The sequence below is a fragment of the Trachypithecus francoisi genome, unplaced genomic scaffold (assembly GCF_009764315.1).
Source record: "Trachypithecus francoisi isolate TF-2019V2 unplaced genomic scaffold, Tfra_2.0 Lachesis_group4, whole genome shotgun sequence".
Classification (NCBI taxonomy): domain Eukaryota; kingdom Metazoa; phylum Chordata; class Mammalia; order Primates; family Cercopithecidae; genus Trachypithecus; species Trachypithecus francoisi.
Genome location: NW_022681469.1, coordinates 36,468,670 through 36,486,547, shown reverse-complemented (window position 1 = coordinate 36,486,547; position 17,878 = coordinate 36,468,670). Strand labels below are relative to the sequence as shown.

At 41.2% G+C, this 17,878-nt stretch overlaps 3 protein-coding genes across 24 annotated transcripts in view; all 3 read right to left on the bottom strand.

The window, feature by feature from the left end:
• Nucleotides 1-17,878, bottom strand: part of CADPS2 (calcium dependent secretion activator 2) — a 578,042-nt gene that overhangs the window by 379,015 nt on the left and 181,149 nt on the right. The window lies entirely within an intron of this gene.
• On the bottom strand, nt 12,880-14,537 carry RNF133 (ring finger protein 133). The gene has a single exon (XM_033192388.1). The coding sequence runs from the start codon at nt 14,084-14,086 to the stop codon at nt 12,956-12,958; it is 1,131 nt and encodes a 376-aa protein (XP_033048279.1). The 5' UTR covers nt 14,087-14,537; the 3' UTR covers nt 12,880-12,955.
• RNF148 (ring finger protein 148) lies at nt 16,408-17,716 on the bottom strand. Its single transcript, XM_033192389.1, has one exon. It carries the CDS (start codon nt 17,484-17,486, stop codon nt 16,575-16,577), a length of 912 nt encoding a protein of 303 aa, XP_033048280.1. The 5' UTR covers nt 17,487-17,716; the 3' UTR covers nt 16,408-16,574.

Below are 17,878 nucleotides of genomic sequence, written 5' to 3'. Positions count from 1 at the left end.
TGCTTTTTAATCCCAGAATCTGATTCTTGGGATTGTGAGTGACCCAAAGGTATAAATCTGATCACTCTTCTAAAGCTTTAATTCCCTCACCATCACCACCACTAAAATGACATCCAAACAATATCAAACTCCTTTAAGGAAGAGAAACTAGGCTCTCTGAAGGCAATAACCTGTCTACAGGCAGGAACACCATCTGGAAAGTTGTTTCCAGGTGGCAATGCTCTCCCTGTAGCTGTCATTCTCTTATTGCATGCTAATCCCTGCAAAAACAAAGAAAATCTAAATTCTTTGCAAGCCCATTCTTCAAGTGTTTGATGGCAGCTAACACTGTCTTCTGTCTTGCAGGTTAAATGCTCCTGACATTTCTCAGATGACAAGACCCACTTACTATCCTACTGGCTCTCCTGAATACTAGTTTCACTTTTTCTGCACAAGTTATAGATTAAGGCCTTCATTCATTATTTTCAGGTCTTTGTTCAGCTCTTTATCTTCTTGGTGATGTTTCTACTTAAAGCTGCATCTCTGCCTTTTGTAGCTCCCTATTCTGTTTTCTATTTTTCTCCACAGCACTTATAACTATGTAGGCACATGACATTTATTGTATTTTCTTCCCACTAACAAGTAAGCTCCATGATGGCAGGCATTTTATATGGTTCACCACTGTATCTCCAGGGCAATCAATATTTGTTGAATGAATCAACGAACCTGCCATATGGGTAAGATCTCACAATCCAGGAGGAAGACAGTAATTCATTGTAGTTAGAGAAGCAATGCTATTAAAGGAGAAGATGCCACAAACCTTTGGAGGGCCTACAGACACTCCCAATGCCTTACATTGAACTTATTTTCATCTACATTATTATAGAAGCTAAACTAAGTTCCCACCAGTATTTGTGAAGCTGGTTTTATGGACCTGAACTTAGAAATTTACATGACTCCCTTCTGAATTTCACCTGTGGTCCAGTTTTTTAGTATATTGACATCAGACCTTTAGTGAATATAATAGAATTAACTATTCTCTTCCAATGTGGACTGTCTAAAATTGTTCATACTTTTCAGTTTTTTCTATCCATTTATAAATTGCAAATTATCTAAAATCTATTAGTTTTCTCACAACTCCCTTGACAGTTGTGATAGTGGTAGTGCATAGAGAAACCAACAGTGGGAGAGGAAAGGATTTCTATGCACAGTCATGCAGAAGCCAGAAACCTATTGTACATGTGAAATATGCCTAAATGTATCTTGTATTAATGTAGTAATAGCAACTACTGAGACTTTTAATTATACTATTTTTATTACAAGCGTGATGCATCATTGCTGAAAATGAACTATCTGATTAAATGAGGTTCTTAAACTTGAGTATACATTAGAATCAGCTGGAGGACTTGGTGAACCAGATTGCTGCCCCCTCCTCAAGTTTCTGACTCTGTAAACTCTGCAGTCAGCCTAAGAATTTGCATTTCTAACAAGTTCCCAGGTGATGCTGATGTTGCTCTAAGATGCTTTTCCCTGGGAACAGAAAATGAATGCAGGTGGTCTGATGTAAAAGGCACATGTTCTCTGTGAAAAGTAACTGTGCTCTGCGCTGCTCCCCACCCTGACAGAGTCTCGTTCTGCCAGGCTGGAGTGCAGTGGCACAATCTCAGCTCACTGCAACCTCCGGCTCCCAGGTTCAAGCAATTCTCATGCCTCAGCCTCCTGAGTACCTGGGATTACAGGAATGTGTCACCACACCCAGCTAACTTTTGTATTTTTAGTAGAGACGGGGTTTTACCATGTTGGCCAGGCTGGTCTCAAACTCCTGGCCTCGGGTCATCTGCCCGCCTCAGCTTCCCAAAGTGCTGGGATTACAGGGGTGAGCCACCACACCTGGCCTGACTATGCTTTTTAAGCTTAAACTTTTAAAAAGGATTGATATCAATTATTAGGATAATTACACAATTTTTTTACCCCTTTTGAACTTCATCAGAAAGGCAGCCTACATCAAAACCCTTCAAAATAAATACTTTTTATACAAGAGAGCTACCAGCTCCAGCATCAGTACTTCCTAAATGGAAGGATCCATTCCTACAGCTCAATATTTCTTTTTACTCAAGTCAGATATACCCTGGCCACACCTTCACCCTCACATAACTCTTTTTTCTTTCCTAATTATGTTGAGATCACATAAGGTATCATTCAACCACCCTCCAGTTAGCACTCTCAATGCCTTTAGCTGGGTTTTTTCTTCCACTGTTCATTTCTTTAAGCCCTTAAAGCTGGACTCAACCTAAAGCTTTGTCCTTTACTTAAAAATTCGTGTTTCAAGCTAACTGCAGGGTAGTGGTTAAGACCATGAGCTGTGGAACTAGAACAAGTTCAAACACAGATTCTGTGTCACATACCAGCTATTTAACTTTGGGCAAGTTACTTAGCCTCTCTGGGTCTCCATTTCTTTATCTCAAGAATGAGGATACCAATAATGCCTATCTCATTGCATTACTGTTAAGGATTAAATGAGATTCTGCCCTTTAAGGGAATGTAGCAACACCTGTGTATTACAGCCGTGATTATTACCACCCCTCCCTCTATTCCTATCACACTTGCCAGCTTTACTCAGCCTGCTAAGCATTCTTGGGAGACAAAAATGTCTTCTAGTACATAGGGATACTACAAATTCAGGGGGCCCAAAATAGTAACACTGAAATTTACATAATAGTAAAATCACCACTAATATAAATGTCATTGGTGGTTAAATTAGTTTATTAATAAATCATAAGTTAGTACTTACATGTATCAAGCCTTTTACTAACTTTTTACATTTATCTCATTTAATTAGTCTAAGTGTAGACCTATATTTCCAGCTATGCCATGAACATCACCCAGAACTTCTATGACATATTCAAAATTTGTACTCTTCTACTCCAAACTTGCTTCACCTCATTGTTATTTTCCGTCTCACTGAATGGCATTATTATAACATAGTGGTCCAAGCCAGAAAGCAGGGAGTCGTCCTTAACTCTTCACTCTTCCTCTACTTCCCGACCAATACCCACCTCTTCTGTATCTGTGGTGTGCTGGTAAATTGGAGATGAACTGAAGATAAAGGTTATGGATGCAGAGAGGTTTTAAAATCAGTGTTACCTTGGTCATGGAAAAATGAAGTAGAAAATTCACACCAGCAAGTGAAATCAAATAACACATTATCTTGTAGGCAACCCATCCAATTCACTTGCCACTGCCTTCATTCATAGTTTCACCTTATCAGTCCTGGATCATTGCAACAGCCTTCTAAGTTCCATATGTTAGGTTCAAGGTCAGGTTCCAACCCATGCTGAGGTCTGGAGGGAGTGGGTGGATGAGTGGCAAATAGCTGAAAGAAAACTCAGGGAGACATAGGTAGGTGAATATGGCTTTATTCAGAAGCTCTCTCAGCAGCAGCTCTCAGAGTGTCCACTCTGTCTCAGTTGTTTGAGCTGGCAGCTCCCACACACAGCTGTGCTGCTGGCTCTCCCTTGCCTTCAGGGTCAGCAGCTTAACTTTCTCTCTCTGGGCACGAGAGTGTCAATATAGTATCGGCAGGGCAATGATACCTTTTATAAACAATAGTGGTTTAGAGCCAAATGATGAGCCTTCCCATTTTATGGCTACATGGTTGTGATAACAGGTGGAATTATACACCTGTGCTCTAAACTCGCTGAGTCACTCAGCCTATCCTTGACAAAAGCACAGTCATGTTCCTTATACTCCATCCCCTAGGCCATAGGCCTTGGATACACAGGTTATACACATAAGCTTTGGTACCTAGGCTCGATATATACACAGAGGCTTTATACATAAGTTTTGGGTACATAGGTTTGATAGACAGGCTTGGCAGCTTGGCACACTAAGGCTTACATTCCACCCCCTAGGCTGAGGGAGTCCTTTTGGTGAGGACTGGTGCACACAGGGCCGCACCTTGGACCCATAGGCCACAGCAACAATACAAGCAGCAACAACTTACTAATAATATTCCTGCTATGCTACCCATGATTATTAGAGCCCAATGTAGGCCAGAGCCCAGAGATGCCCACCATCTCTGCCAGGGGTCATCAGCAAAGCGCTCAATCACCTCAACCTCCTGGGACACCCCTTATAAAGCTGTCACTATGTTCTGGTGGTTGTCAGGGACGAATTTTCAACATTGTGTCCCTACAAGGGCACAAGTGCCACCTTGAGCAGCTGTGGCTATGTCTAAGGCCCTCTGGTTTTGTAGCACCACCTTCCTGATCTGATTAACCTTATCAGTTAACAAAAGGAGGGCAACTCAGATGTAATTCAGGGCCCGAGCTATGTGCTCTGCAAGGGCTGTAACTTGCATTTCTACAGTAATGACACCTGCTCCAGGAAGTTATTGCTGAGGGATAGAACCACCAGGGGGCCCACTGCACTCACAAAAACTGGAAACGCAGTGCCCTCTAGTCATGTAGGTGACCAGGCAATGTGGGAAGCACAGTGGCAGGCACATAGGGCCACCCTCAGGTACAGTCCAATTGGCTGGCAGATATGGCCATCCTGTGCCCTCACAGATCCATTAACTCCCAGGGGGCACAAAATCCATTGGGGCCCAGCCTTGGTAAGGCCGCTTATTCCACCAAACCTTTGGTGTAGTGACCATGTTATGTTTGCACAAACCTCAGCAGGCAACCATCCCACGGTGACTTTACCCCAGTGCTGCTCTATACATCGTGGTATCCGCAATGCGGACACCACGTGTTCTCCCATTAGCCAGCTCCATCCATCATAGATGCTAGAGTCAGCCAGGGGGCAGGCTTGCCATGGGTTTTGCAACGCCTCCTATTCAAAGCTTGATGTGTTGCGTCCCACCCACTGTCCATGAGGCCCCGAGTTTCTAGCCATGTGCAGTTCTTCACAGAAGCTGCATGCACGTGCCAAGGCAAGCCATCTGCAGCTGCTGCTGGAAGGACAGTACAGATCCAACAGTTGGAGACATTGGTCACCTAAGTAAGGTGTGGGCCCAGTCCACAATGCTATTGGAGCATGCCAACTTACAGCTGAAACGACAAAGCAAGCACGGATACTAACCAGGATAAATCACGTCCCTCAAGCAAAATACAAGTCAACTTTTCATCTCTGGATAACAATGCAGCTGCCAAGGGCTTCTGCCCTGGGTGATGATGTTACACCTCATCAGCTTTCAATGGTTCCCTTGGGTCCTGCACCCATGCCAAAGTTACAGGGAAGTTTATGATAGGCCACATAGACAGTACCTATGTTCCCTGGAGGGTTCCCTCCCTGGCCGTTTCCTTCCCCTACAAATGGATAATTGTGGAGGTCACACATTAAATACCCAAGGAGTAACATGTAAGTTATACTGCAGACCCTTCCCCATAGGGGTCACAATCACCAACCATCTGCAATGGTGGGCTTGGAAGGTCCATGGCTGACAGCAGGTTTTGTCTCCCTACTTTTGGGGGTATTAGGGCAGGTAATAACAGATTACCTTTCATCCCCGTAACTGAATGGAGGTCATCCTTCCTCTCATAGATCCAGCCACATGGCCTGGTCTTACATGGGTTGGTGACTAGCTAATTCTGTAACTTTCACATAATTAACCAAAAGGTTAAGCCTCGATAAACTACCCAGCTACAGCTGATTACTCTAGGTGTCACCTTCTTGGTGATCACCATCCACATTGCTGAGTTTAGCTCATTTGCTACTTTGCCTACACTTGGTATCAAACTATATAGTGTCAGTAGAATGGCTGGACTGTGACAACAGTCCAGGCAGCAGTAGCACCTCGAGTAGACCTATTTGTGTACCATGCCCCATTAGGAATGGGGGGATACCCTTCCTTACAGTGAAAGTTCAGAGTCTAGGTGTGCCTCAGGCCCCATGGCCTTATCTTGCATTAGGACTACAGGTCCCAAGACTTCTTGTAACTCTGCTGCTAAGGGACTTGTACTTAGCATACTCCGCTGCTCTAAGCAGGAGCTTCACTTCACTAAAGTGGATGTCTGCACCATCCCCCTCCAAGGAGTCATTACCCATGAATGCATCCATCCCGCTATCACGTAAGTCGTCCATATGACGACTACAACCTGTTCTGCCACACTCTTATGAGCCTAAGGGGCAGCATATGTAGTTACTGACTGATTTCCCGTCCAGGGGGTCATTACCCATGAACGTACCCATCCGCTATTACTAATTGCTTCTGTATGAATGAACACTGGAGCTTAGCTCCTTTCCACAGCTAGGACTAAAAGCCTGTTGGCACTTCCAAGGTCTCCATGCACTGCTATAGGCCCTAACCAACAATACTTGTGGTCACATGCACATTCAATTTAAATGGGCACCCCTAGACAACTACCCATAAGGCTTGTGCCTACTGAAGAGCCTGCTTGATTGTGTACGCCTCACCATTCAGCCCCAGGCAAGGTTGGCATTGCCACTTCTAAATCTGCAAGAGAATCAGAGGTTCGGGTAACATCATCAACAAGATCATGACATATGATGGGGCTATGTATAATCCTGCAGCGACACTGTGAAAGTCCATTGTCACCCTCCCATGAAGGCAGACTATTCCTGGCTCTCTGGAGCAATGTTGATTAAGAGGAATGCATTGGTCAGGTCCACCACACAGTGACACCATCCCAATTCTATTGTCAAGCAGTCCAGCAAGTCTGTGACAGACGGCACAGCTGCCAAGCCGTGCAAAACACCCACCCCCAGAATGTCTCCAGGCATGGGAGAGATGTACACAGTGCATAAGCAGAGAGTCAAGTGGCCAATGCCAAGGTGCAGACACAAGTTCCACTTTCACTGACTAGTCTTCATAACCATTAATAAACGCAGCTCTGCCGGAAACTTATCCGGGTTCAAGGACTAGTGGATTGCCAAGTCCGCATATGGCTGGTTGTATGGTGCCACCCAAGCCAGGCATCTCGGCCAGTCTCTTATCAAACAGAAAAGGCTTAGCACTTCCACCTGACTGCAGCAGGCAATCTGTGAACTGGAACACTCGGGCAGGACCAGGTTGCACAGCAACCTCTTTCTCCTGAATGACTTCCACTAAGTCTGTACGTGACTGCCGACATTACTTGCTTGACTCCCGCAACATAGTGGGGTTGCAGGCACCATGTGAAATGTGTTCCACCATGGTGGTGGGGGGAGGGTCCCTAGGTTCACCCTTGGGGCCCAACAGCTGCTCATGCTATATTTTCTGGTGGATCACTGGGCGAACCTGCAACAGAGGTTCTTTCTCCCTGTGCTGCATCCCGCAGGGACTGGGCATGCAATTCCTACAGCACAGTTACAAATGCCCACGTGACTTTGTCAGCAAAGGAATGCTTTTCCTCAGTGTTGTGCACTTCCAGGTGCTTCAGTACCTTCTCCACACTTGTGGGAGACCTGTCTACAGCCTCCCACGTTTCCACTGGGCCCATCCAGGCAGCACCACTGCCACTGGGTACCACAGCCCATGATGCGGCCACATAGCCGACCCGAGAACCCTCAGAACTGAAGATCCACTCACCTCATCCGGCCAACTATGCCACTTGTCAGGTTCATGAGTACACCAAATGTCATGCCCAGGGTCCAGCCCCTGCTGAGGTCCGAGGGGTGTGGGTGGATGGGAATATAGCTGAAAGAACGCTTGGGGCCGTAAGCAGGTGAAATGTAGTTTTATTCAGCAACTTTCCTATCAACAGCTCTCACTGTTGTCTCTGTCTCAGTTGCTTGTGCTGGCTGCTCCCATGCACAGCTGCATGGCCAGCTCTCCACTGCCTTCAGGGTCAGCAGCTTAACTCTTTCTCTCTCTGGGCAGAAGTGTGCCTATACAGTGTCATCAGGGCAATTATATCTTTTACAGACAACAGTGGCTTAGAGCCAAATGATAAACCTTCCCATGTTATGGCCACATGGCTGTGAAAATAGCTGGAATTAAACGCCTGCACTCTAAACCTGCTGAGTCACTCTGGATGTTTACCTCAGCCTATCCTTGACAAAAGCACAGCCATGTTCCTTACACTGTGTCTTCAAGTTTCTTAACCAAAATTCCAAGTGACACTCAAAGCTCCTTTATAAAAAACTGTTAAGACTGTTCTCTCCACTAGAATGTCCTTCTTCCCACCAAGTAGATTTCCATTTCAAATATCATTTCCTTCTTTAAGCGTTCCCTAATGATTACTCCAGTTGAAATTCTTCCCTTCATATTGCCACAGGCCTTTATCAATTCCTCTCCATGAGGAATAGACATTTAACACTTTCTACCTTGATATTTTGATTTCTACCAAGACACTTTCAGTAAAATGAAAATAAGTCAAACTGAACAGAGGGTAAAATTTGGGACCTGATTAAAGGCTCTTTGGAACAGTCCTCTGGCAGTGGTTCTCAGTCTTGTGTGCACTTTGGAATCCCCTGGGCAACTTCAAAAACTACCAATGCCTAGGTCCCAGCCCAGATGTCATGAATGCATCCTGAACACTGAGACTTTGAAAAGCTCTCCAGGTGATTCTGATGTGCAGCCAAGGCTTTGAAGTACTACTCTATGGGGACTATAAAAGGGAGTAAGAGGCTGGGCGCAGTGGCTCATGCCTGTAATCCTAGCACTTTGGGAGGCTGAGATGGCCAGACTGCCTGAGCTCAGGAGTTCAAGACAAGCCTGGGCAACAATGGCAAAACCCCAATTCTACTAAAAATACAAAAAAAAAAAGAAAAAATTAGCTGGGAGTGGTGGTGTGCACCTGTAATCAGTACTTAGGAGGCTGAGGAAGGAGAAGATTACTTGAACTTAGGAGGTCGAGTTTGCAGTGAGCCAAGATTGCGCCACTGCACTCCAGCCTGGGTGACAGAGCGAGAGTATTATCTCAAAAAAATAAAAGAGTTAAGAGATTACTAAAGGATTTTTAAAAGAAGCAAAGATCTGGTTGACATCAGATAATAATAAATATTACAACTTGAGTAACAGTTGGCTGTTTAGAAGTATTAAAAGCAGATGTAGGAATGATTCAGGGAAGGCAAATGATATTGTAGGAAAGTGTAGGAGGCAAGGAATTTGGTGGCACTTGGTAAAACTAAAATGACTTACAATTGGTTCTAGGCTGAAGTTGGAAGAGATGGACTGGGAAGACAGGGACAACAGTTAAGGGAAACTGTTTGGAATGAGAACCAAGAACAAGCCTGAAGAAGTAGCAGAGATGAGCAGTCAAGCAAATGCAGAGGGAATTCTGAATAAGATGCTGTAAGTTGTTAAGTTTTCAAAGATGAGAGAACATGATGTGTGGCAACAATAGTGTGTTGCTAAACTGGACATGTGTAGAGGAGTTTTGAAATCAGAGTCACTCTGTTCATCAACAGTGATGAAAAGTATGCATGGCAGCATCTAAAAATCATCAAGGGACACAGTAACTTGGAGATCTGATAAACATGCTGCCATAATTGTGAAGAGAGGGGTTAGTAGGTATGATGTGGCTATGAAAAGGGGAGGTAACAAATTGTGATAGAATAACACTTACTGGTAGGAAAGAGATCATCGCTTTTTCTAAAGTACACTCCCTTCCCCTCACTTATAAAAGGAAGTATGTATTTAAAGATATTTCTGTGCTGGTAAATATATTAATTTATAACCTTTATTTTTCAGCATTAAGAACTAAATATTTAAAAATACAGTTAAGCCAAAAAATAAAATGTGTTTTTAAAATACAAAAACAGGTGCTTGGCCGGGCGCGGTGGCTCAAGCCTGTAATCCCAGCACTTTGGGAGGCCGAGACGGGCGGATCACGAGGTCAGGAGATCGAGACCATCCTGGCTAACACGGTGAAACCCCGTCTCTACTAAAAAAATACAAAAAACTAGCCGGGCACGGTGGCGGGCGCCTGTAGTCCCAGCTACTCTGGAGGCTGAGGCAGGAGAATGGCGTGAACCCGGGAGGCGGAGCTTGCAGTGAGCTGAGATCCAGCCACTGCACTCCAGCCTGGGCGACAGAGCGAGACTCCGTCTCAAAAAAAAAAAAAAAAAAAAAAAAAAAAACAGGTGCTTATAGTAAATGATGGAGTGGGAGGACAGAACTGGCATGAGAAGGACTCCTTCACAGTACCAGCATGTGAAGATTTCTCTGCTCGCTTCAGTGCCTTCCAAATGCTGATCTTTCCCCCAGTTGATACCTGTGTGCTGCTTCAAAACCCATTAAATGTGGTAAAGGAGTGTAAATCCCATCAGAAAAGCCAGATCCCTGGCTCACTAAATCCTTTGAAAGGCTCACGCTAGTGCAAATAAATAGCTGACTAACATTCTCTGCAGGACAATTGCATTATAATAATTCCATAGCAAGAGATAGGGATATTATCAATGTAGTGTGTCCTATAACAAGAGATACTGTATAGATGGAGTAAGTCATTTCACCTATAGCACCATCTGATAAGAGTTGAAGTGGATATTTTTCATTGTAGTAGAATACTAAATGTAATTTATCTAAGGAGTGAATAAAAAAAGCAAGCTTGATTCTTACAAGGAACATAAACTCCCTTCTGGAGTTCATATTATTAATCCCATGTCATTATGACAAGAGATGTTTGCATCACTAGGTACAAGAGAAAATGGTATATAGCCCACAGAATAAGTGAAAATCTATTATAATGAATAACATTTGATATAACAGTGCTATTTCCAAGTTCTATTTAGTAAACCCAGAGTGAAAGTGGTTTATTGATCTGTTTACAACATTCTAAACACTAAGATTAAAACTGTTTTGTTCTGACATAAAAGAAACAGCTATGTAATGCACTTAGTCCTCTACCTGGCACATGGTAGCCACTCAGCAGACAGTTTCTATTTTCACTGACTTGACCCTTTCCCTCCCACTCCAAATATAGATTCTAACCACCCTTTAAAGAATATCCATAGAAAATTCTCAAACAAGCACACTGTGTTAAATGTTAAATGTCCACATTAACAAAGGTTATATTAGAGAAGTATGCACATGCCAATTTCTTATACATGGGAGTAACTCAGGTCTTAGATTGACAATGATGAACAAAGGAAAAGGAGGAGAAAAAAGAAAAGGAAAAACCAACAACGATGTGGAGGGAGAATGAAGAACACAATGGCACTGTCAGTGTAAAGAGCAAACAAATTCTTGAACTGCCAGATGTCATGGAACAAGTACCCCACACAAGAGTACAGAGCTGCAGTGACCCTGGAACTCTAGGTTCAGGGACTGCCAACACTACAGATGCATTTGTTGTCATAGCTCTAGTGATTTTCTTGGATAAATGGTATAAATCACTTTAGCCACTCCACCCCCATCCGCTGCTATCCTCTAGTGGCAGAAACACTAACAGTGGCCAAAGAATGACAATTTATCCTGATTAGGAGCTGATCCTTTTAGGGGCAGCTGTCATGGGGTCCTCAGTGTCCTCTCTCTTCTGTGTGGTCCCTCATCCCTCAGGAAATGACTTTACTCTTCCAGGGTAAGCTTGAAATAACACTTAGTGTTCCTGCTAAATCCTCCATTAGCCCTAGTACTATGCAATTCTTTCAAAGAACAGCTCTTGTGATTAACACAAAAGTCTCTAAAGTTGCATGTAAAAAAGCTTTTGTGTACCAAGCAAGGCATGGCTCACAACTGGTCATTTGCCCAGTTTTTGCCCCGATTCTTCCTGGTCTTAGATTAGTGCCTCTCCTCCTTTAGTCTTCCATGGGTGGTAGTTATAGCCAACTACTACTACCCTTCTACCTGTGACTAAATTCCAGTATTGTTAACACTGAGCAACTCATAACATTCCTCTTCACTAGGTCACCCTCCAAGGTTGCCCAATAATTCATATCCCAGTGTTAGCCTTACAGAGTTCAAAGCTGCTCATTAAAATTATGCATGCTAAACTATAATCATGAATTCTGGGCTAAAATTATAATTTAATATTTTTTCAAAGTAATTTAGAGTGAAAAATTTCAGAATTTTCTGTTATTTTGTATAATTGAGAAAAACAGTCAAGTTTTTCAAATTAACACATAATAGTTGCATTACAGCAGAGATATTTATCATTATTTATTCACTTATTCACTCATTCCTTCAAAAATACTTGAGTGCCAGGCACTCTGCTGGACCCTGAGAATATAGTGAACAAAAGAAACATGATCACATCATAATAATTTCTATACTGTATCACTTCTCTCAAGAATAGTCTGGCATAGGTTAAACATTTTATTAAAGAAATCAAATTGAGGAGTGGGGAGAAACACATGGGAAGTAAATATGCCATGACTAAGTATCAAAGTCATTCTATGTTTTATGACCACGTAACAATTATTATAAGTAACACTGGACACTAAAATATTTGCTGTTCACTTAAAGAGTGCTAGTATTTTAAAATTTCACTACACAGATGTGTATCACAAAAAAGTACTAATTGCTTGAACAGAACTATTTATCAAGAATAAGAGTAATAAAATTTTGTAAAATGTTCTTGCCAAGAATGCAAAAAAAACCAAACAAACAGCACAATGACCTCACAACTAAGACATACTATAAATATGTTATCAAAAGATAATTTTTACTCTTCCTAGCACATAAAAGATAATTTGTTTTCAAACGTAATTGATAGTTTATGTATTAGAACAAACATACAAATATATCAGTAATATTTTTACCAAAATAGAGCCCAATATATGTCAGAAAATATTTAAGAAAATAAGTTTGTCCTTAGCTTTAACATGGATGTGACATACAAATATACATATGTACACTCACAGGAGTAACATACACTGACAAAAAATTACACTTAGCAAAGGTCCAAAATTAAACAAAAAAATCCTGCTAGGACTTTTTTCTGTCTTTGAGGTTTAACAAAGAATGTAGAAAATTACTGAAGTAACAAAAAATGACACAAAAACCACACTTCAAACAGACAAACTGCTTGTCAGTATCGGGATCTGATTTCACATACAGGTTTAATACACTTCCTCAAAAGTCAGGCCATCACAGTGAAGGATAAACATCTTCCACTACTGAATGAGGCTGGCTGTCATTATTCTGAGAAGTAGGGTTCTCCTCCACATGGATTACTTTATCTGAGGTTCCTGCAGGAGAAACTTCATTATTTGTCTCCTCTTCACTAGGTGATAAGGTTTCAGGCAGTTCACTTGACATTAGAACTTGCAAAGGTTCTGTTCTATTTTCAACATCCACTTGAATCCCCAAAACTTTAAGAATATCACATTTGCAAATGGGGCATGTCCCATGGGATAAAATCCAGGGGTCAATGCAATTCTTGTGGAAAAAATGTTTACAAGTCAGAATACGAACTATGTCATTAGGCTTATAGTATTCAAAGCAAATTACGCAGCTATCTCCATTTGGATTTATTTCCTCATCCCCCTCTTTTACCACTCGAAGTTGGAGTTGTCCAAATGCATTCTGAAGATCTGTTGTTAATCGCTGCCATCTCCGGTTCTGAATCCTCGCTAAACAAAGTCTATGAATGTGATAAAAGATGAAATATGCTAAGGTAGCAGTTGTGACAATCACAAAAGAGACCAAATAATGATTCATCCAGATGATGTGTTTTCTCCCCACCTCAACCATGGCTGTAACGAGAACTCCCTTCTTAATTAAATGGAAAATTTCCGTGCCTTTTATGTTACCAATCATAACCACGACGACATCTTCAAATGCCTGATGAAACATGGGGAACACCTGGTTGCCAGTTCCTGGAAAGTTATAGATGATCACTCCACTGGCTCCCTTCTCAGCTGCCACTTTAATTTTCTGTGTGAAAGTACAACCTCCCCGTTCAATAAGTGCAAGCCAGGTCTCTGAGTACTTTGATCGGCTGAAAATGGTATTGGGATTACATGCATTTTGGATTTTTCCCTCTGGTGGCACTATAACTCCTGCCACCCTCTTCAAAGTGGAGCTTCTTCCAAAGACTCCAGACTCTCCCAACTCTGACAACACATGATTCCCAACATGAAATGATATGTTCATATAAGCCGTCCAAACAACACTTGCTCTGCAACAGTTCTGACTAACAAGCCAAAGAACACTGAACACGATAAGCCAGGAAAAGGCAGTGTTGTTTCTCCAAGTGCCAACCTTGAGTAGATGCATCTTTCCCTTCTCCGAATGACTTAAGAACAAACGCAACAGTTCCACATCTGTTGACAATTAATTTAAAATAACAAAGAGAAAAAAATCTTCAGGATACAAACAAGATCCACTGTCTTCCAGCATGTTTTTGTAAGAAATTCTTGAAGATGGCTTATGAGTTTCAGAGGTCTTATTAGAGAGGAGAAAAACTTTAGATTGAAAAATAAATCCCCTCCTGTTAACTCTAGATACTGCTTACTGTTGTTTGATGTGATTATGACATGCAAGATCCAGCAGCCAATTAGATAAGAGTTTAGAGCATACTGTGAATTTATTGGCTTAAATGCTGTTATGGGTGATTTCTACGTTGTTATAAGATGGATATAATCACTGAGCTACATATAATCGTAGTAGGTAGCACATTAAACTAAAAATTAAGTCTAAAATTCATACAATGTGTGCTCTTTAAAGCCTGAAAGCACATGTAAGAATGCTATATAATTTTTTTCCCAGCAAAGGAAGGAGATACTTCCAACAAAATGGCAAGCTAAAAAAAAAAAAGGATAATTGAAAATTAGTGCTGTGACCAGATGTGAGGTAAAAGTGGTGATATCAGTGACATTATTTTTATATCAAAAAGTAAAAGTCACACTGCTAATTTTTGATTCATCACATAAACCCTTATATTGCATTTATTTAAGCTTTCTGAGATGTTTGTGGCTTTTGTTTTATGGTTTTGCTGTTTTAGAGTAAGAGATCCTGCTCAGTTTACTCCTGCCTCACTTTCTCTGTCTTACATTGACTGTACAAATGTAGTAAGTCTGACAGGAGTAAAGAAAGGACTGACATCTGGGGAAGCTAATTTCTCTGCAGGCCTTGACATCTGTTATTAATCAAATAATATTTTGAAAGAGGAGGAGAAAGGGTGTCAAGGGAAAGATTAAACGAAGTCATACTGGTTTGGCACAATTCATTTTTTAAAAAACAGCTATTAAAAAAAACCTCAAAGGTGCATATTTAAAGTTAACCATTAGCAGCAATAAGTAGATGCTTTTATCAAACATTTTTGCAGAACTCAACAAATATCCTTACTGAAAATTCCACAGGCTCTGTCCACTCTACCTACGTTTTGGCCACAATCATGTCAGTGGCACAATATGACCTCAAAGCCAAAGGATGTCATGTGGACTCACAAGCATAGTGAGTTCACAAGCAGCCACGCTGCTACTGGTACACGTTATTGGGGGTGAATCTCAGTGGGTTTTTTTTCCCACCAGCTAGGAAACCGAGGCCAAAGATTCTGACCTTGAACATAAAAGTCTCTGGTCTACATGTGTAGAGTGCTAGAAGTCACTTTTGGTTGGATCTCACCAGGACTAAAGGAGCTGTTACTTCTTATGAAATGTGAATCTACAAGATGGTAATTTGAGACAAGAAAGAGGAAGGAACAACAAAACCTAGTATAAAAAGAATACTGATGATATAAAACATACCCACAAAGGTTGATTTTCTCTCCCAAAGGCCATTAATCTGATTTTATTTTCATACATCCCTGCACTTTTTAAAAGATATTACATGGTGTGTATATTCACAAAGTGACATTGAGTTAGGCATCAAAGGTTTAGCATATCATCCAGAAACAGAAATTTTCATCAATACGACAATATCTAAATCTTTCTGTCTCTCATTGTTGTATATGTGTTTATTTACCTACTAGAAAAAAAGGAAGATGCAAAATAAGGCAAAGAATATAACATGGAAAGGCAATTGAACAAAATTTTAGCTCTGCTCTATGTTATCAAAATGCCCCAGAGAAACATTCATTACCATTTGGAGAGGAAAAGAGAAGCATTTACTAAGGACACTTCTAGAAAAGAAATCTGCTACCATAGCTGAATCATTATGCTAGGATTTAAAGAGCTCTGGCAAACAAAGGTGAATGTTTGCAATGTTGTCCTAAATGAGGCCTATAATACTTTAGAACACTTCTCCTTACATAACCAAAGTGCTATCATCTAAAATAATTATTTAGAACACATTACCAATCCAGTGAGTAGCTTTGGAAACTAGATTTCCTGGGCATTAATAAAATTAATTAACCATGGAGAATCAGAGATATAAATTATTAGATACCAAAATTAGTCAAAGTGCGGAAACAAAGTACAAGAATTAGTATTAAAAAAGGAAACTTCAAAATAGCATGGCTAATTCTCTAGGGCAATGTCACAATCCTAGTAACTTGAAAAAAAAAATTGTTTTTAACATATACTAATGTTCTTATTTGGATAAGGGCAAAAAGGTATAACAATTAAAACTGATTAGAAAGGCAAGAAGTTCAAATAGCTGGGCATGATATGGAGTTTTATTTTTAAAACACAAATTTCACCCTTGTTCATACCTGGGTAGAGAAGCTGAAATTTTCTCTCTACATAAAGTACGATAAGAGAATTTATCTAATCTTTGTATTTGGAAAGATCTGGTTACATCTTCAGAAAATTCTCCAGATTTCTTAAGTTTTCAGAATGTCACACTTGCACATGGGACATGTCCTATGGGCTAAAAGCCAGGGGTCAATGCATGCCTTATGGAAAAAATGTTTGCAAGTTAAAATGCGTACTACATCTTGGGGTTTGTATGTGTCAAAGCAAACAACACAGTTGTCTTCATTTGGGTCTAATTCCTCATCCCCTTCTTTGAGAAGTCGCAGTTGAAGCTGGTCAATAGCTTTCTTCACATCTGCCTTTATACGACTTCGCCTCCTCGTGGAAGAATTGGGCACTCCAAGTCTCCAGAAACAATACAAGTAAAGATAGGCAATTGTGGCAGCCAGGAAGGTAAATAGAGGCATGATGTAATGGCTCACCCATGGCATGTGCATTCTCCCCACTTCAATGATGACTGTCACACAGACTCCTTTCTGAATCAAGTGCAAAAGTTCCATGCCTTTCAGGTTGCCTATCATCACCGCAACTATATTTTCCGTCCCCTGGTGAGACATGGGAAATACTTTATTGCCCGTACCTCGATAGTTGTAGATGATCACCCCATTTGCTCCCTTCTCTGCTGCCACGTTGATTTTATGTGTAAAAGTACAGCCTCCACGTTCGATGAGGGCCAGCCAAGAGTCTGCCTGTTCAGGCCTGCTGAAATTGGTCAAAGGATTACAAGCGTTCTGATTCCATCCTTCAGGAAGTGCTACCACACCAGACACCCTTTCCAGAGGAGAATGATTCCCGAACACTCCACTCTCTCCTAACTCTGATATGATCTTATTTCCAACCTGAAATGTTATATTCAGGTGAGCTGTCCAAATGGCTTTTCCATTTGAGTCAGGAAGGCTGAGTAGTAGAAAGATACTAAGCCTCAAAAGTCCAAATGAAAGAGAACTATGAGTCGAAGGAGTAATTCTAAGGAAGCTCATGCCTCCATTTGTCTATTTAAGAGGCAAACTTGAGAAAACAAAACAACATCAGTTGTAAAAGGACATAAAGAAGATAGCTTGTTGGCAGTAGATTACTAAAGCACATAAATCGAAAAGGTCTCCCTGGAACAAAGATATCTTGCTCCTTCCAGCATTTTTATATTTGGTAGATTATCTTTCTCATAATGAAACAAAATAACAGGAGTTGTGATTGGTATCATGTGATTTCAAGAAAACTATGACATTCTAATGGGGAAATTGTGACATCAGAGGTAGTTAAACCAATCCAAGAGTTTATATTAGTGCATTGCATCCTGAAATCCTATTGGCCAAAAAGCTAAGCAATGAGTCAAGATATGTAACAATTTGAACAAGCTGTAAAGCAATAAATA